Below are 21561 nucleotides of genomic sequence, written 5' to 3' on the forward strand. Positions count from 1 at the left end.
GACATGCGCGTTCACACTGCAGTCACTTTGAAAACATCAGATACATTATACAGTATATCTGATTTAAAACCACATACTGAAACGACCTGGGTTGGATTTAGAAAAATCGGATTTGTCGCGTTCAGACTGTCATAAAAAAATCGGATATGGGTCGGATTTGCCTGCAGTGTGAACGTAGCCTCTGTCAGACTGTACCCCTACTTCATTCTCTGTGGATATTATTTCATACCCACTAGTTCGGGGGTTTCAAATTCATTTTTACAAAAGGCCACATGAGCGTTATGATGGCCCTCAAAGGGCCAGTTGACACTTATAAACACTGAAAAGTACTACATGTACAATTGACTAAATGTGAAACAGATAATACAAAAATACTATTAAAAGTATAAGTAAGCGTTTTACTCACTGTTGAATTTTGGTCTTGAATTTTGAACTCTCCCACTTTCTGACTGGGAATTCCAGTGCATAATCTTAATGCATTATGGGAGATGTAGTTTATGACCAATGCTGGCTTTTAAGCAGCTTAGTTTGAGACTGAAGCAAATTGTTCATGGGCCAGACAAGTAATATTATCCTTCATCTTTTAACTGTTTATTTTGTTAGATTGAATAATAAATTGAAAGTTTAATATTGATATAAAAATATTTTCATTTTAAATTTAAAAGGGGGTGGGAGGGCTGGGGGGCTTTTTGGCAGGCCAAATGCAGCCCGCAGACCTTGAGTTTGACACATGGGCACTAGTTGATGCTTTGCACAAAACAGTGAACACTTTGCATGAATTGGCTACTATTTGCACATTTCTACCCTGCACCTTAACATATACTATGATCTATACTATGATTGTAATATGTGATGCTTTGTAACAAATATTTATTATTTAGTTAAAGAAGATTGTTGTACAGTTGCTGTGATAGCTCATTCTTGTTGCAGAGTTTTTGTATCATTAAACTTTGGTAGGTTTCCTCCCTTAGCTCTTCATAGGACACTGGCATCACTGTTTGACAGCTTTAACAGTCAATCATTCTACCTACCACTGTCTCTGGAGCAGGTCATGCTGTGCATGGACTGAGAGCTTGAAACCAGAACCAAGAACCCACACGGGGCTCTCCCCCTTGCCTTGTTGGGTAATGAATTTATCACTACAGTTGAAGAATACTGGAGTTCTGGTTGAGCAAGGTAGCAGAGTATCAATGGTGTGTGGCACACACTCTGATGTGACTTGGTCATTGAGAACTTGAAGCAGGATTGACCATATTGGCGTCATGCCAAGACTTGGACTGAACAAGATCCTGGAAACAACCTAAGGCTAACAGGATACCTATAGCTGCATCCTGACATGGTCTGAGAGTCAGTGGCAAGTAGGGATGGTTACCGAATTCGATACTTTTATAAGTACTGACCAAATTTTGTCGGTACTACCAAAAACCTGTTCACGTAACATCAAACGGTACCATGTTTCGGTACCTAAACGCATCATTGCGACCGTATTGGTGTAAAAGTTGTAGGAGGTGAGCTTAAGGTGAATTAAGCTTTTCCCACATCTCTCATACACAAGGTTATGAGGAAACTTTTACCAAGGTATTTCTCATTACTTGTTAATATTTTGACTGTGCGAAGTGAAAAGTGACACAATAAGTGAACGTTCAGATGAGTTCAAGTTGATTCATAAAAGACTATGCAATCATTTATTTACACAAATTAAACAGATCATAAGTTACACTTGAGTGTGGTTATTCCTATAACAAGCATCAGGGTTAAATGAGATAAAACCCGCGTCCGAATTTCAATTCACATCAACTCAGATTACTTATATAGAACAGTAAAAACGTCAGTTCTGATGTTAACAACCAAACAATTTTACTTGTAATCAGATTCTCTGTGATTTTTTTTATACCATTATAAAATCTTTAAGGCACGATAAAAGAAAAGAAGTGGTTCCACTTTTCCTGTGACAGTCATTATCATGATTTAACAAATGCATAAACATTCTTAGTTAAACACACATGAACCACGAACAGAAGAGATCTGTCCATTAAATGATTAAGAGAACTGAGAGGTTCTCTTCCACGGTTAGAATGACCTGTCATGGCCTAAACAGAGTTCAGTTTGTGACAGAGTTCCTGTCCTCTCATCAGGCCTGTGCGAGGCCTGCTTCGAGGCAGTAAATTTTGTTTCTTCACTCGAGGTGACCCCTACAGAGTAGTGAGTTTTCCATGCTTGTCCTGAACGCAGCATCGCGCAAGAGTGACGTCAGCAGCCGCTGGTTCAGTAAACAGAGTTCAGTCTGAACGTAGCTTGAAAGCCTCGCAGCTCCTGGAGTAAAACTCACTGAACAGACTGCCTACGAATTATCTGGTGGATTAATTATCTGGTGGATTAATTATCTGGTGGATTAATTATCTTGTGAACACAACGTTCGCTTGCTTAAAGTACATAAAGTACAGCCACTTTCTTTATTTCATCCGCCATTAAACAGACTGGCAGAGGAAAACAACAGAGGAGCTTCCTGACACACCAAACGCGTCTGACCTAAAGAGCACAAGCAGCCAACTTGAAGTGTTGGAGCATTTTGGATGCTCAAAATGTAGCTTGAATACCTTTTATTTATTTTAACTCCATCCTCTTTTGCTTATTTGATTTAAACTTATTTGCCTTCCATGGACCTCCATCACACAATTTTTCTAGTGGGGAAATGACATCAATAGAAACACGTGGAGCTGGATTTTAATTTGTGCAATAAGGCAAAACAGTCTTGTTGTTTTCAACAGTTTTCACCTTAAAGAAATTAATTACACAACTGATGTTACAATACAAAGAGTTGGATGTTGTCTTGATATTTGTTAATTTTATATATTGAGAAATATGTTTAAAAAAATAAAAGTTTATTATTTAAAAAAACAACAACACACAAAGTACAGAAAATTGGTACCGTTAAGTACCAGTACCCATTCCCAGGTATCAGATATTGGTACCAAATCGATTCAAATGTCAAAAGGTACCCATCTCTAGTGGCAAGATGGGTGAACAGTTTTTCTGATTGCCCAAGAAGAGCAGATAAATGTATTTGGTGAGTATTAAACACTAGCAGCATTATGACTGCCTTCACACAGAAGAACGTTTTCCAAATGTGCTGCAATCCAGCCACAAATTTGATAGGTTGTGTGTGTTGAGGACCGCACAACGGGGTCATCATCCAGTGTAAAGGGGGCCTAAAATATGGTGCTCAGCAGAGTGAGATTCTTACAGAGACTGTGGAGCTGGGTGTGTTGGTTCCATATCCAGAGGAGGGAAGGGAGGCCAACGACCATCGACGACCATCAGCCCTGTCACACAACAACAACAAACAGATTAATGACTCAAAACAAAAAGCACATGAACATCCCTGTGAGTAGAAAACATATTTATGATACAATATGAGCTTTTTCTCTGCAACATGCTCCTTTTTGGAAAGATGACTGCATTCAGATCATTAAGAGAAAACCTCTGAACCCTGAATGATCCCACTACTGTGGATGCTGCTATTTTTCATAATGAAACCAACCAGTTACTTCAAACACAAAACAGATGGCAATAGAGCTAACACTAGGTTAATGAAGAAACCTGCAAAGTTCAAATGGAACAAATTCATAAATGAGGACATTAAACTTCACAGAAATGAATGTGAGGTTGGTGACTACGGACAAGTAAAGACCCAACTTGAAGTTACCTGTCTGTTCTGTGGCAATGACTGTGGATTACACAAAAAATAATTGTGTTGAAAAATGGAACAAAAAAATGTTTGCTGTTCTTGAAACAGACATTCATTCATATGCTGGCAAAGAAAATAGTTGTGTTTATTGACTGAACATCTACGTTTGTTTTTCAAGCTGTATCTCCATCTCAGGTCAGGTTACCTTCGTGCAAAGGAGAAATGAGCAGAGGCGCTGGGAGAGAAGTTTCTAGGGCTGTCCTGTGGGCTTGTTCCTGTAGGAAAAGAGAAGGATAAAAAATTCAGAGACAAGAACAACTTGCAATCAAAGCAACAAATGAATTAAATTGCAGTTTCAAATGGAACCAAAAACTGTTGACTGTTGCACAGATGAACCACATTAGCCCACAAAAACTGGAAAAACTGAAAATAATAATAGCAACAATAATAACAATAGTAATAATGATGATGATGATGATTGTTTGCACAGCTGCAGGTAATTCCTGCTTGATTAGAGCATGAACAAAATGCTTAGTCAAAAGCAAGTTGACAAATCAAATACTTCCCTTTAAATTATTCAGGGTAAAAAAAATAAATGCTAGACTACAATGTAAAGGGAAAAAAACATTTAAGATAAAGATCCAGATAATACCTGCTCACTTTAATGACTTAAAACTGTAAGAAATAGATATTTGTAAATATTTTAGACACAACAAATAAAATCATAATTTATGTTTTGTTTAGATCTCTAGGTTTTTTTTAAAATCTGAATTAAAGTTTCTTTTCCATGACTAAACCACAGTGAAGCAGTCAGATATTATGACTGTTTAGGCCAATATTTAAACAAATATTAATTGCTTGAACTCAGACATGATTTTTTAAAGTCCAGTACTGTAACACCACTATGACATTTAAAAAAATTGCCAGAACATGGATGGTCTTTATAGAGCCTGGTGAGGTCTGATAGGTCGATTGTCATTTTAAGCATGCACAAAACAACTTTAGTACACACTAAGGATGGTTGTTGAACAGTACAAGCAGAACTGCCAGCTTCATGCTAAAGCTATCAGCATCATGCCAGCATGGAGTCCTGTTCCAGTGTGTCTCTGCATGCAGATGCAGTCTAAGAAAGATGAGCTAAGACGGGTCCAGGAGTGGTCCTTGGATGTTTATGGTTATATCGTGAGAACATGCTGCTTACATATAATGTGTGGTGACATAACATGATTTTTTATTTTCTTTTGTGGATGCAGATAATAGCAGGAAAAAACTGTCAAAGACCAAGTGTCGCAAAGTCATGATTGTTTTCATATTGAAAGAAGTTTTTCGAATTAGCTGTGGTCCGTTTGTGAAGGTCTCCATGTAAGCTTTAGAGGCGGGAGAGATTCCTGCATAAAGGGGTTTATATAACCTATTAGTTTTCCCTTCATGCTGCAGTAATGTGGCCATATTTGATAACAGAGGAGCTGAACTAATTTGATACTTTAATGCTCATCATTTTTTACTCAGTTTATCACACTTATATAAGTGTAACTTCTTCAATAAATCCTCTTAAATGTTTACATTTTCTAGATTTTATTTATTTTCATTTTATTTTTATTTTTAGTGCATGAATTTTTGACTTTGAAAAGGTATTTGGGTGATTTGGGTGACAGCTGATTGATAGCATTGCTGTTGCAATGGGATGCCAGTTATTCTCTTTGTATGCATATACACACGGTCACATCACTCTGTGCTGTCAGATCAGTGTGACAGCACGTCTGCTGAGACTTCTGTAAATAATCACAACGTAATAGGAGGTCCTAGAATGAGGAACACAACACACTGCATTCAGACTACCATACCAGATGGATGTGGATAAAAGGGTCCAAGACCAAGCTCTAATGTGATCTGAGTAAAAATGTTTTCAATGTACACCCAGGTCATTCACACTTGTTTTTACCATCCATCCATCCATCCATCCATCCATCCATCCATCCATCCATCCATTTTCTTCTGCCTATCCGGGGTCGGGTCGCGGGGGCAGCAGCTTCAGAAGGGAGGCCCAGACCTCCCTCTCCCCAGCCACTTCTTCCAGCTCCTCCGGGGGAACTCCAAGGTGTTCCCAGGCCAGCCGAGAGACAAAGTCCCTCCAGCGTGTCCTGGGTCTTCCTCGGGGCCTCCTCCCGGTGGGACGTGCCCGGAATACCTCACCAGGGAGGCGTCCAGGAGGCTTCCTTACCAGATGCCCGAGCAACCTCAACTGGCTCCTCTCGACGTGGAGGAGCAGCGGCTCTACTCTGAGTCCCTCCCGGATGACCGAGCTTCTCACCCTATCTCTAAGGGAGAGCCCAGCCACCCTGCAGAGGAAACCCATTTCGGCCGCTTGTATCCGGGACCTCGTTCTTTCGGTCATGACCCAAAGCTCATGACCATAGATGAGGGTAGGAACGTAGATCGACAGGTAAATCGAGAGCTTTGCTTTCTGACTCAGCTCTCTCTTCACCACGACGGACCGGTACAGCGCCCGCTTTAACAGCAGACGCTGCGCCAATCCGCCTGTCGATCTCCCGCTCCCTTCTTCCCCCATTCGTGAACAAGATCCCCAGATACTTAAACTCCTCCACTTGAGGCAGGACGACCTCCCTTGACCCAGAGAAGGCACTCTACCCTTTTCCGGCTCAAGACCATGGCCTCGGATTTGGAGGCACTGAGCCTCATCCGGGCCACTTCGCACTCGGCCGCGAACCGCTCCAGCGAGAGCTGCAGATCTCGTTCCGATGAAGCCAACAGGACCACATCATACGCAAAAAGCAGAGATGCGATCCTAAGGCCACCAAAACGGATCCCCTCAACACCTCGGCTGCACCTAGAAATTCTGTCCATGAAAGTAATGAACAGAATCGGTGACAAAGGGCAGCCTTGGCGGAGTTCAACACTCACCGGAAACGAGCCCGACTTACTGCTGGCAATGCGGACCAGACTCTGACACCGGTCGTACAAGGACCTGACAGCCCATATCAAAGGGCCTGGTACCCCATACTCAAGGAGAACCCCTCACAAGGCCCCCCTTGGGACACGGTCGAACGCCTTCTCCAAGTCCACAAAACACATGTAGACCGGTTGGGCGAACTCCCATGCACCCTCCAGGACCCTGCTGAGGGTGTAGAGCTGGTCCAGTGTTCCACAACCAGGACGAAAACCACACTGCTCTTCCTGAATCCAAGGTTCGACTATCCGACGGACCCTCCTCTCCAGGACCCCTGAATAGACCTTACCAGGTAGGCTTAAGAGTGTGACCCCCCTGTAATTGGAGCACACCCTCTGGTCACTTGTTTTTACCACTATCCAAATATATCCAGATATTGAAGAAACCTTTCAGAACCAGGCTTAAGTCAACTGTGATTAAAAATTAAGGTATTTTTTTCTTTTGATCAGTTTCCACCATTCAGATTGGTAGAAAAGCAACAATAAGGCAGAATTCCTTCACTTTTGCTGTAAGCCAACATTTTCTTGCTAAAAAGGTTTTGTCCATTTGACCAACTCAAAATAAAATGCAGAAATTAGCGCTGCTATTTTCAGTTTTTTTTTTAATATATAAATGTGCACACTCATATGACAATTATATCCCTAACTGGGGGAGGAACCCAACAACTGACCCATAATTAGAATCCCACCACCTACTGTGACGATGAATAAGCTTCAGTGATTAATGACACCATTTAAATGCACTGCAGTCAGGAAGTCTTCAAGATTATAACACCCTCCTTTGAAGCTGAACTGCTTCTGAAGAGACATTTCTACTGATTGTCATTGTATTCTATAACATGCAGGTGGTATTAATGATGATCACAAAACTGATCTGCTTCAGCAGACCTTTGGGAATCATTCATTTTCATTCTGTCACCGTGCTTTTCTAGCCCCATAGAAAACACATTTTTCTTACCTTTGGAACAAATGTTGCGTCTAAACCAGAGTGTCAGGTCATCCCATGGCTGAACACATTCATTATTCAGACCACTGAGGCTTTCAGAGCATGAATCCATCTTAAAGTCTGATAACAGACTAAACACAGAGTCATGGCTCTGCTTTCGCCAGGAAATAAAACGCCCTGTGGTAAATGACCCCATACAGCCCCCCTCCCCTCCTGCTATTGCATTTCCTTTCTGCAGGCCACCATTTCCTCACACAAAACAATCACAACCTTTACATCTGTTCAAATCTCAGCCACAAATCTCATGTGACAATAAAAATGTACAATACAATCACAGGTCAGACAAAAACAAGACAACATGTAATAACAGGGTCAGGCAAGAATACTTAATGTTTAAAATGTTACACTTTACTGTATTTTTTCTCTACCTGGTAAATTTAAGGAACATGAAAGGCCTAGCAATCCTTGAAGAAATGCGTATTGCCCACCACATTTCATATCTGAGTTTATGATTTAGATCCTCTTATGACAAATGAGAGTTTTGGTCATTTTGATCAAACTTTGAAATTAACACTATAAACAATCTCACGCAACATTGTGATATATCACATGATCTCCATCCACCCATTCATCTTCTTTATTCTCTTTACTTTTCAAACAACACACAGTTTTACTCACACCTATAGAGACAATCTAGTTCAGGGGTTCTGAACCTTTTTGACCTCGGGGCCCAATTTATTGAACATAAAGTGTCACGAGGCCCAGTCAGACATTACCAATGTATGGATCAAAAATGATAATTATTCTAAATCTTGGTTTAATTTTTATTGTATTTACATTATAACAAAATTAAATACACTTCCATTTTAAAAGTAAAACTCCTGTCAAATAATCACAAGACATGATTATGACAAACATTTTTATATTGTAACCTGCCCATAACAATTATTTGAACAAATACAAAGGTCAGTCAACAGACCACTCAGGCTTATCAACACATTTATATATATATATATATACAGTATATATATGTGTGTGTGTGTGTGTGTGTGCGTGCGTGCGTGTATACATATACATACACATATACATACATACATACATACATACAGGTATATATACTGTATATTTCTTAATATAAACAATAACAAAAATAGACAATTCAATAAAAACAATTGTGGGCATAAAATAAATAAATTAAAAATGTTTAAATGTTTAAAATGAAAAAAAAACTGTAAAACTAAATTTGATAAAGTACAAATGAAAATATATCCTTTTTAAACTTTTGCATGGTAGAAACAGAAGCTGCTGTTCATATTGGTGACAAACAATAACAGTAACAGCTTTTTAAAGTTTCTTTAAAATACATTAAAATATTAAACAATAAACTACAAAAATCAATTTGATGAAGTGCAAATTAAAATATAGCTGTATCTGTTATGTATTTGATAATGTTTTGAACTTTTAAAATACTGCATGATAAAAACAGAAGCTGTACTTCATATTAGTGACAAACTTTGGTGTTTTTTGACGTGTTGCCTTCATTTTTGCTTCTACTTTTCATTTAAAATACATTTTAATTTTCGGCAGGTTTCTAAGGTTCTTTTTCTACATATTAAAAAAGTTGTTAAACATCTGAGTGGTGCACTACTGCCACTCGTGGTGAGAAAGTGTATTGCACCTTATTCAAAATCAATGCGGTCCCACGGCCCTCTGCGGCCCAAAGTTAAAAACTGTTGTTCTTTTGAGGCCCTGAAGGTGGCGCTTGTGGCCCACAATTGGGCCGTAGCCCAAAGGTTAAGAATCTCTGATCTAGTTCATAGTTAACCTAACATGTTTGTTTTTGGTCTGAGGAAACCAAGTACCCAACTCACATATGCAGAGAACATGCAAATAGCATGATCTTGTATGATCCATTAGAAATAAAAATGTGTTGTGAAGGATTCTCAGCTACGGCCAAACTAAACTTCAGCACAAAAATATTTAGCACTAAAGACAAATATAAATACAAGCAGACTCAAGCAAAAACAAACCCTTGCTTTTAGCAGCAGGAAATATTCTGGGTGCAGAGAGGAGCTTACATTTGGATGCTGAAGTTGCTACACTGAGCATTTTCCCATGCTGTTTTATTTCAATAGTTTTGTTTTGGTATGCATTCGATATGGAACAGAAAGTTGTGCATTACCAGAACACCCAGTGGGTATGTTTCCAAAGCTACAGAAATGAGATCCAAACACAGACAACATGAACTCACCTGCCAGAGATGAAAGCGGAGAGTGAGGTCGAGGTAAACCTGACGACTGGCCACTTCCAATCAGGCTTTTTCTGTTGCTTGTTCTACAGCTGAAAAACCACACAGGCACATATTAAACAGAGAAAGAAGCAATGTAAAATAAACAAAACATAAAGTAAAATAAAGCACTACGTCAACTGGTCCCAATAAAACAAGATTTTACAAAAGACTTCAAAGCTAAGATGACATTTTAAACCTCCAGTTGTGTAATTAATAATTGTAAAGCTACTGAACCATGCAGTCCACAGAGCTTCACCTCAGTATGAAGTAGAGGTTCAGTTCATTAGATGCTGAAGTGGAAAACACTTTAAATACAAACTGTAAAACTAAAATCCAAAAAGAAGATGGACCAGAGAAAAGAAGCCAAAGCAGGAATTACATGATCTTAATTTACTAAGCAGTTTAAAAACACGACACAACCTTCTGGATCTGCTGTGAACATCATGAATCAATGTAAGTTAGGATTTGGTGACATGAAGGCCTCTAGTTCAGCACAACGAAGGGAAGCTTCATTTATAATTCCTCTAGTGAGGTGTGACCGTTGAGGCCGACACTTTAGTTCCATGATTCTGAATAGTTTTGACAATAAGCTCAAAATTACGTAAGTTCATCTTAAACTCGCTGAGGAAATCTGTAAAACATCCAACACTTAATTTCAGAGGCTTCACTTAATCTGCTCTTAGACTGGGTTCAATAAATCAGTAGTTTAAAAAATATATTAAACTGTGTACACATCTGGGGCCTCGTGCATAAAGGATTGCGCAGCTTTCACACTAAAAGTTGACGTACGGACAAATTTAGAAATGTGCGCCGCACCAAAATATTCAGATGTATAAAACCATGCGTAAGCAGGTTCCTGCACAGCTTTCCTTTATACATCCCAATGAACGTGGAACTGAGCGCACGTGAGACGCCTCCCCTGACACTCCTCCATTTAAATCTGTAAAATAGATGTAAATGTGTCCAGTGTGTGAGATTCTCCTCAGATTGTCCTCTGTGGGATCAGAAATGATTTTTTTAGACGCAGGGAAATTATACATTAAACGGAGAATGAGTGAGAAAACTGTCTAAATAAATAGTGAGGTGACATTGTTTTATGAGGTGCATTCGCACGGCATAACCAAAGCCTGAGATTTTCCTGAAATTTACAGACATCTCCCGAATGTGATATTGAAGTCTGGTTAGTTGTTGTCTATTTAGTTGAACACGGCATTGAACGGATGTTTAAAAAAATGAAAAAAAAAAAAAGAAATGAATAAAACAATAAACATTTCGTTATCCACTTTTTCCTCTCTCCTTTCCTCCTGCATTACAGCAGGTGCTGTCATCTCCACAGACAGACCCCCACGAGCGGGTACGCGTGGTAGCCTTTGGATTTTTAGCAAAAATTATAGATTTTTGAGGCTCATTAGACAGGTAAATGTCCAAAGGGGTTGACATATATGAACACCTTCCCAGCTGGTGAGGGTGCACGCGCCTGGCACGAGAATCTACCCAAAGCGCAGCTGCTGCGCTACGGCCACAACTCAGCTCAGCATCAGCCGGAAGGCAACAAACAGAAAAAATAATTATTCTTACCGTACAGTGAGCCACCATTTGCATCTGATTTTTCTCCCTCTCTTCAGCCTTTTTTATTTTATTTATTTATTTTATGCCGCACGTAATGTGTCGGGTTTTTCCGTCCCGGGACCCAAAAGGTTTTCAACTACGTGACAAAAATATAAAAACAGTTTACAGACTGGACTGAGGCTCTTTTGATCATTTTTAAACGGATCTATTTTCTTCTCTGAGGTTAAATGATTTTCAGTCCCGGGGTTCAGTTTCATGATCGTTCGAGTTTAAACAATAAAAACTCAAACTAAAATAAAAACCTAACAGTGTTCAGACGCTCCTTACATCCAGAAAACACAACAGAGACACATTTCTGTGGATTCAGGTCAGATTTGTGACTTTCTGAGTTAAAACTGTCGACTGAAAAACTTTGCGTGGCTACCGCACATTCTCACGGCAGGTGAAAAGTGTGCGTAAATATACGTACACTTACACGCAACGTTGGTTTTTATACATCACAATGTGGGCGTAGAACCTGGCGCACGCAACTTTTTTATGGGTACGCACCGTTTACACATGAGGCCCCTGCTCCTGTAGCATCTAGGATTTAAGATAGGTCATTAAAAATGACTAAATCTTCAAAAATAGATATGAATGTCATCAAATAGGATAACTGTCATAAAGAAAATTGGCACCAAAGTCATTGCATTCATTGTATGATAATCATTTTTACTTCCTTACAATAACAGGAAGCTGACAGCCCTTTAACAACCTGTCTTAAGTTGTAACTAAGATCAAAGAAACACAGTATAAACTTCATCTCCACATGTAATTGCTTTGCATTACATCATATTTTAAGGACTCAAGTTTTATTAATTGATCACTGTAAGAAAATCCAGGCTAAACTAATAAAAAATATCACTTTTCACCACATCTCTGTTTATTAATAATAGATTTAGCTATCTTTAAATAAGACGTTGTAAGATATCTTATTCTCAACTATATATGTCACATATCTGGCTTTTGTTTCCTAAAAAGGTACACTTTTACACTGTTGTCAGTTTTACGTTACACTGTTAGTACCACGGAATTATTTTCTGTCAAATTAAACCAAATTTTCTTCTGTTAATTACAAGCGCAATCAGCAGTAGCAGGTAGCTGCAGCACTTCTTGTGCAGTTCAAGGTCCCTTCCTGTGGGAATTTCATGCTTTTCTGCCAAAACACTCTTGATGTTAAATCATTGGCAGTTTAAAGTTTTATAAAACAGAATAAGAATAAAACACTATCAAAGTTTTGGCATTTCAGTTTTTTAAATAGTAAACCCACTTTTGACAGTGAGTCTGCTCGGACTATCCTTTCTCAGTTTGTTAAAGTCCAAGCTCACTCACTTCCAAAGAGGATTTTGTTCTTTTAAAATAACCCTCTGCAAAATTTCAGTTTTTCATTAAATCAATCTTCTAACATGGTCAGGTTGCAGAGGCATCAGATTCAGGAGAGACACAAAGACATCCCTCTACAGCTCTTTCTGGGGGATCCCAAGGTGTTCCCAGACCAGAGAGGACTCCCTTTCCAGCCTAACGATCACAGTTCATGTTAAGGTCTTAGGCCCGAAGACACCAACAGAAACAAATCTTCTGCAAAAAGCCATGATGAGACCCTGAGGTTCCCAAACCAGACTGCCTCTCTTCTCCATGGCTGTGCATTGGGATCCTATCCATAGTGTTGTAGTACTTGAAACCGGTCTTGGTCTTAAGACCAGTCTCAAGACCACTTTTTTGATGGTCTTGGCCTTGTCTCGGACTCGACAGTATTTGTACTCGGTCTTGTCTTGGGTCTCGGACATTGAGGACTTGGAATTTTATTTCAAGACCAGTTAAGACCACAACTGTGGAAATATCAGTAAATAGCCAGATTATTGTCCAATTTATTTGTTAACAATCTTGCTTTCATTGCTACTGATTCAAATCCAAACCTGACTCATTGCTATTTATGTATTTTTGTTACTGGCTGTCACCCATCCCCACTCTCTTCACTCACACATAGCACTCCAGGAAAGTGAACCGTGGTTCTCTGGGAGCGGTAAAAGATGTCTTCAAATTTTTAAGTATAAAATTTGGCTACATTATTCATAAATAATATCATTGTAAAACACCAGGAGAAAGCGTACAGCAACTTGTACATTCAGCAGTGCTTTACTTTCAGAGACAATGGGGACAACTTCAAACTTGTATTGTCACTAATGTTAACAATCTGCCTCTGTAGCACAATTCTTTCCTCTACTCTCAAAGAGTTTGTCAATATTAGCTCTACATATTAAGTTAGCTACAGTGGGGAGAAAACGTATTTATTCAGCACCAATTGTTCAAGTTCTCCCACTTAAAAAGATGAGAGAGGCCTGTGATTGACATCACAATTAGACCTCAACTACAAGAGACTAAATACTTTTCCCCTACTCTACATGTGTACAGAATACTCCATCTTTTAAGACACTTCTAAAATCTGGTCTTGGTCTTGTCTCGGTCTCGAGACACTGTGGTCTTGGTCTTGACTTGGTCTCGGGTTATGTGGTCTTGACTACAACACTACCTAATGGATAGGTAGTACCTATCCATAAAGACCAAAAACAGGACTGAAGAGCAGTGTCATCCCTGGTGGAGTCCAACTCATACTAAGAACAAGCTTGACTTTGTGCCAAGGATGTAGACACAACTCATCATTTGGTTACACAAGGATCAGATAAGTAAGTAAGTAAGTAAATGTTATTTCTATGGCACCTTTCACAGACACAAACATCACAAAGTGCTTCACATAAAGCAATAAATAATTAAAAACAATAAAACAGATCACAGATATAAAAACAACAATTGAAACACAATAAAAAGCACTTAACTAAAAGCCTGTCTGAATAAAAATGTCTTAAGATGTTTCTTAAAAGAGTCAGTAGAATCTGAACAGTGAAGGGACAGAGGGAGAGCGTTCCAGAGCCTCGGGGCCACCACCTGAAAAGCTTTGTCTCCACTGGTTTTATAATGGGTTCCAGGGACCATCAGCAGCATTTGATTAGAAGACCTCAAAGTCCTGGATGGACAGAGAGGCTTCAGAAGGTCCACTATGTATTTGGGGGCCTGACCATGAAGTGCTCTGAAAGTTAAAACTAAAATTTTAAAATGACTCCTCAAAGTCACAGGGAGCCAGTGCAGAGAGGCTAAAACAGGTGTAATGTGGGCTCTGCTGTGGGTCTTTGTTAATAAGCTCGCTGCAGCGTTCTGCACAGACTGAAGCCCAGTCAAGGAGGATTTGTTTAGACATGTAAAAAGACTGTTGCAGTAATCTAAACGAGAAGAAATAAAAGCATGAACAACCATCTCTAGTTCCTTCTGTGACACAAAAGATCTCAGCTTTGAAATGTTCCTTAAATGATAAAAACAGTTACGAACTTAAATTTTACAATGGCTGTCAAAAGACATAGAGCTATCAAAGACAACACCCAGATTTCTGAGACTATGTTTCACTGAAGGGGTTAAAAAAGGCAAGGTGCTGCCTGATTACAGGGATTTTATCATCAGGGGCGATAATAAGAGTTTCAGTCTTGTTTGCATTTAACTGCAGGTAGTTGTTGTTCAGCCATGTTTTGACTTCTGACAGTTACTGAGTTCAGATAGTTTGAAGAACTCAGAGGGTCTAAAGGAACAGTACAACTGTATGTCATCAGCATACAGATGGTAGGACACATTACTGTAACATTTTAAAATACCTCCTAAAGGGTACAGGTACAATAAAAAAAAAAAGGATTGGACCCAAAATTTAACCTTGGGTACCCCACAAGACAGTGGTGCAACATCAGAGTAAACCTGATTTATAAAAACAGTAAAAGACCGTTCAGATAAATAAGAGGTGAACCAGTTTAACACATAGATAGCCTTAAAAGCAACCCCAGCACCCCACAGTGTTTCATGCTATTACTTTTTTATAACCCTTACAGTGCCATTAATTTCACACCACACTAGTGTTTTGGCTAAAACATAATATTTCTGCAGGAAGTGACTCAAGGTTAAAAAGTGAGTGCTACAGCTAGCTGCTGCTATTTGAACCGGCTGATGTAAAGAACCGTGGAAGGCCAAAATGACGTTGACAAAGAATAATTAAGTATTAGCACTAACCACTAAGGAATTTTTGAGATTGGAACCATTTTAAGATGTAATCAAGTTTGGTTTTCATTATAATCTGATTAGCTTTAGCTTGTCAGACCTTTCAAAATTAAATTATATTTATACAAACTGAGATAATTCAAAGAGATATCTACGACAAGTAAAAAATATGTGACTCCGTACATTGAACTGAGGATCAAGTCAAAATTGGTCAACATAAACTATACACATTTTCAGATTCCTGCTTTTTAAGCTACAAAATAGATCCTTATGAAATCTTGTGTAGTTCCAGAGATATGGCTTGATTTATTTCATCCGTCAGAATTTGATGTTTTGTGTATTATCATGAGGATGTCTTCATGTCATTTGAAAGAGGAAACCTTACACCATAGTTTGAAATTGGGATTTCCCAGCTGGTACTGAAAGTACCTTTAGGGCTGAGAAAAGTAGAAAATATAGAGGGCTTTTCTGCACTAAGTGCTTCAAATTTTTTGGGATTATTTATATTATGTTTCCTTCAAGGTGCACATTTAAATGCATTTATTCAGCATGTTTTGACAAAATGCAATCATCACAATTTTTTGTTTTTACCAATGAACTATAGCTGCTTTCTATCTCACTGCAGTACTTGAGCTAATCCTCAGTTTGATGCAATGAGTCACATTTTTATTCATAACATATCCATAGAACTCCACTTCAAAAGATTAGAAAAATTATTTTATATTTATGTTACATTTATTTGTAACCTTGTCATCTCAATTCACACTTGAAAGAATTGTTCAATACTTAGTATTTACAATGTTTAGGTTCTAATTTCTTAAATAATTAGTTTATTAATGCACAAAGAAAAACTCTTCCAATGACTCCACCTTAACTGATACACAGGCAGACGATACAGTCTATGACTGAGCACCAACACAAACTGTGCCACAAAAACAAGTGACATAACACTTAGGTTTACTCACAAAAGAGCCAGTCCTGCAAAGTGCATTCATGTTTTCATATGAACTGGTCAGCCTACTGCAGGACTGTGACTCACGAGGAGCCACTGCGATCAACAACGTGTGACTCAGAAAATCAAACCTACTTTTTAACCTTGAGGGGGGAAAAACGAAATATTTCTAAGAGCAGCTTCAGCTCCAAGTGTCCTGCTTAGCATTGACTTTATAATTTCAGATTAGAGGTTGTCAGAGGAAACATGGATTCACTACAAGGTCATGGACTCAAATCAATGACATGCTGTTATGTAAGCTCCTCAGAGACATAAACCATTTCTAGCAGAGTTTACTGACATGTTACTCAATCATCATCTAAATCTAACGAAGTGCAAGAAAAGAAATGTTTTCCCTTTTTCTTCCAGTGTTTAGCTGCTCGGTTTAAGGATGGAAGGAAGGAGTGTCAGTCAGTAAGGGGGTGGGGGGGGGGCGGTGCAGCAGAGATCAAACACAATAATCAGATTTACACCCAGGAAAACACATGAGCTGGCAGCCTTCACGTTTCTGTTGTCACTGCAGCAGAGCTACAGGTTCCACTGCATGAGAGCATCAATGTGACTTTGGTAAAGTCAAGAGTAACATATTGTTCTGCTCAATAAAATCATTGTTTTCTCAAAACTCCATTTAATAAACTGTTTGATGGAAAAACTATTAAAATGCACTGTGAGTATTATTGCACTGTAAAAGTTTACATCAGGCAGTACAGCACATCGGTACAGAGATTCTTATTGTTGGCAGCAGTCTTGACTAAAAAGGAACTCCTGAATAAAGACATTTATATGTTTACTCCTTTGTGGAGTTTATATTTTTATTCTGATTTCATTTGCTGCCTTTCTGGTGGTAACTAAAAGGCTTACATTGTTGCATGCAGTTCTTAATTTTCTATGTCCAAAAAGGCTCAAGAGACCTCAGTTTAAAATCTGAGGCCTTGTGGGTCATTTTGACCCAAGGGCTGCAGGAGGGTAGACATGACGGCACAAACTCTCGTCTCATTAGCATAGATTACACTGGGGCTGGCCATTCCAGTGCTTCTGTAGTTCAGTATGTTGAATATCCACAAACGAAAAAAAAAACATGATTATATGCATTTCTATATTTGTATTTTATCATGGGGGTAAAAGTTCATAGTTTTGCTACTCTACTTTTTGACTTAAAAAAACTTGTATTCCCTTTCTGCAGTTAGACAAACTCATACAGTCTTTATTCATTTTAAACTGGTTTTAAAGATTCACATGACTGGTTGTAATGTGAAAAGGGGGAAATGAAGAAATTTAATGGGGTTGTTTACTACTGACTTTTAAAGACACTACACATTATATAGTCTTTTATTAGGTGAACAGTAATATATTTTTATAACGTGGTTATCTCTGATTTCATTGATGATTTTATGTGCAGACTGGGTTGTGGGACTCTTGACCAGGGTTTCACAGACTCAGGAGGCTTTTAGTTAGATACATGCCTGATTTAAAACAACACATACAAAAACTGTGATTATACATTAGGGTGAGGAATAATGTCTGACATTTTGATTTCGTGTAGAGACAGCCTGCCCCTTTAACATGAGGTGGAGTCAGGATGCAAAGAGGTTTGTTTCTGGATGTGTTTCCTGGTTCTGGGCACTGCTTAGCTGATGCCTGTCGGAGGGACATTTAAAAAGTTAATCAGTCCACAGCTGTGTCCGGATGGGTTTGTATGGCTCACTCAAACATTCACGTCATTATTAACTGGCATTAGATCTGAACAGGTAAAGAGTAACAAACATTGCTTATTTTTCAACAAAAGTATAAATTTTTGCAAAAATTTTAACCTCTCTATTTGCACCATATTTGAGTTGGTTCAGTCCAGCTCAGCTCATTCAAGTTGTGAGAGATATAGATTCTTATTTATTAATCAGAGTCCTCCTCTTCTTGCACCAATAGCTGTGGCCGATGGTTACAAGTAGCTGAAGACCCCACAGTATCCCTGATGTGAGAAAAATTTGTTTTAAGAGTCCTGATTTAAGGCCCAACACCATGTCACAATCACCCTCATAATACCAGACTAAACAGTAAATTTGAGACTTGATGCATGTTTTTGTAGGTAATTATTAGATTTTTATTTTTCATTCTTTGTTCCTCGATGTTAGAACAATCAGATACCCAAGAGACAGAAATCAAAATGCTTTTACAGAACAAGTAAATGTGTTATGTTAGCCTTCCGAATGGGACGGCTGGGGCAGAGTGGTTAGGGGGGTGTCTTCCTGTAACTGGTACCGGTTAGCCTGGTAAAAACCAGCCCCTTGTCCTTCACTTTGCTTCATACGAGGGTCTGGACTCGTGGCTATAGAGAAGCGATTCTTGCTGGAGGCGTGGCCACTGCTGAAGTTCTAAATGATTGGATCGGTTGGCCACTGTGAAGGAGGCTAAGCTAAGAAGCTAACTGGAAATCGCGTGCGCTGTAAACAACCCTACTGAGAGATGTACCGAGCCGAACGAGACGACTGTAAATGAGAGCTGCTGCTTTGTCAGACTAATTTAATTTAATTTGGAAGCCTTATCAACACAGACTGGCTTCATTCACTTCCTCCACTGCCGTATGCTAAAATAACCAGCAGACACTGCACAGAAAATCGACCTGTTCTCCGATTGGCCCGGACAAAATTTCTCCTGAAGAAATCCTTGTCTGTGGGAGAAGTCCCAGACGGCGCAGCGAAGGGAAACTAAAATTGAGCGGAGCTGCGTAGGAAGGTAAGGGCCAGGCTAATAACCGGTAGGTCGCCGGTTCAATCACCTGTTCCAGCTGTCTCAGTCATTGTGTCCTTGGGCAAGACACATCACCCACCTTGCCCACTGATGGTGGTCAGAGGGCCGAGTGGCGCCGATGCATGGCAGCCCTGCCTCTGTCAGTGTGCCCCAGGGCAGCTGTGGCTACAGTGTAGCTGAATGTCTGAAGTGTAACACGCTTTGGAGGCGCTTTATCAGTTCAAGCTATTTATCATTCAGAAAAACACTCCTGTTTAAACACAGATCATCACTTTTTCTGACCAATCATCAGTCTCAGGTGTCTAACAACATACTTCCTGTATTTAAGTGTTGACCCTGGTTAATTCACATCTTTACCTTTCTGCTGTATGTTCAATTATACGTTTTAATACATTACAATGGAATTTATTCTTTCATGCTCTAAAAAAATTACAATTTCTGACTATGATTGGAGCAGGCATGACTTACTGGCCCAGCATCTCCGGTGCACAATCTCCCATTCCAAAAATATAAACTGGCAGCATCAACATCTGTCAGCTTCAGGTTTAAACAATAAAAGACAGCAGAGCTGTTTTTTTCCTGTAGATGGAGCCTCAGCTGAAATACTGCAGAAAAACTACTGAAATTACTAAGTACCTCTTAAACCACCACCACCGCCCTTAAAAATCAAGTCACACCAAGAAAACAGCATTGTGTCAAAACAAGGGCCGTCTAATATCAGATGCGTACACAGAATTTTTTAAAGCCTTTAACTAGAAGCCATCTTCAGCCCTTACAGCTGTTCTACTTCAGCTTTTAAGCCTGCAGTAAATCAGAACATATGTACGATGTATCAAACAGATTACCAGAATCTCCCAACAAGTCTTTATTTTAACTTTGATGGCAGTGCACCAGTGCCACAATCAAGCTTTTACCTTTAAATATTACAGTAAAAATAAAAAAGTTTTGCGACTATTAATTGCTCTATTGTCCCACAGAAATCTAAACTGATTTTTAATCTAAGAGGCAGTCCTCTTCTGATTAAAATCTCCCCTCATGCATGTTTATCCAAGGTGTTTCCAGGGCTAACCGAGCAATCAAGAGAGTGGACACAAGGCATGAATCATTTATCACGATGGAGACGTAGCCAGTAGTATCTGGTACACATGTGTTCAGTCAAAGAGGATCTGATTTAATGAGATCTATTTATATGCTCTCACTGTGGATTAATGCCACACTGCTGTCTAATCAAGCCTCTTGTTACTTCACCCTCTCACCTTTCGTCACAGCGTTTGAAACATCACAGCCCGTTACAGTGCTGAGCACCACTCATGGACACAGCAAATTAACTGCTGCTGGATTACTGTTACACAGAAAAACAACTAGCACAAGTTGTGATGGCAGATTCTTCACTTTTGATGCTGAGGTAAGCCTTAGTTGAAAAATGAGAACAAATGCAGCAAGAAGGATAATCAAGTTGGTAAAATTAAGTGTTAAAGAAAGTAGGTCAAACTCAACCCCATCAAATCCTTGTTTTTACTTCAGACACGAAGAAACAAAAGTCTTTCTTCCATAGCTAAAAATACTTTCTATCAGTGAAGATGACACAGACACACATCTAATGATTTTATTTTTACCACACAGTGGCCCATTATAAGAAATCTCAAACTGTCAAAAATTATTTTCTACACTTCAGTTTATTTCTATTCCAGGCAGGAGGAGGAAGAAAAAAGATAAAACCATTTGATCCTCATCACTTTGATTTCAAAGACCCGCTGTATTGAGCCTGACCCGTGTCAACAACACGTCGTCATCAGCCCCTCTAACTCCAGCATCACAGCTGTCAGGTGAGCTGATAAAACACACACTGCTGCGATGATCTGACAAACCCAGATACAAAGTCAAGCATACGACAAACACAGATCTATTTTTAAGTTCTTGATTCTGCCCAAAACAATCAACTGATTTATGCCTCTTTAAGCTAATGTGTGCTCCTGCATGTGAAGATTTACACAAACAACTTTGAGCATTCAGTTTAGAGATGTTTCTTGATTTTTGACAGAAAGTTGGATTTCTATGAATATTTAGCTATAACAGTAGTTTCCAGTTAATTCACCTCTTGTTGCCTTGCAGGATGTAAATGTGTCAGCTGCCTTGCTCATGGAAAACAGTTTGCTTAAAAATATTGAAATGAGGATTAAGTCAAATTTGGTCAAAACGACCTAATTACATTTTCAGATTCTTGGCTTTAAAAG

General features: G+C 39.1%; 1 protein-coding gene across 1 annotated transcript in view; it reads right to left on the reverse strand.

The window, feature by feature from the left end:
* mast4 (microtubule associated serine/threonine kinase family member 4) overlaps positions 1-21561 on the reverse strand; it is a gene marked incomplete in the record, with an annotated part of 204817 nt that overhangs the window by 48603 nt on the left and 134653 nt on the right. Inside the window, 4 exon segments of the mRNA XM_014024937.1 lie at positions 3245-3323; positions 3707-3727; positions 3894-3963; positions 9853-9941. Coding sequence (XP_013880391.1) covers positions 3245-3323; positions 3707-3727; positions 3894-3963; positions 9853-9941 — 259 coding nt within the window.

Source organism: Austrofundulus limnaeus, unplaced genomic scaffold (assembly GCF_001266775.1).
Source record: "Austrofundulus limnaeus strain Quisiro unplaced genomic scaffold, Austrofundulus_limnaeus-1.0 Scaffold447, whole genome shotgun sequence".
In the NCBI taxonomy this organism is placed as follows: Eukaryota; Metazoa; Chordata; class Actinopteri; order Cyprinodontiformes; family Rivulidae; genus Austrofundulus; species Austrofundulus limnaeus.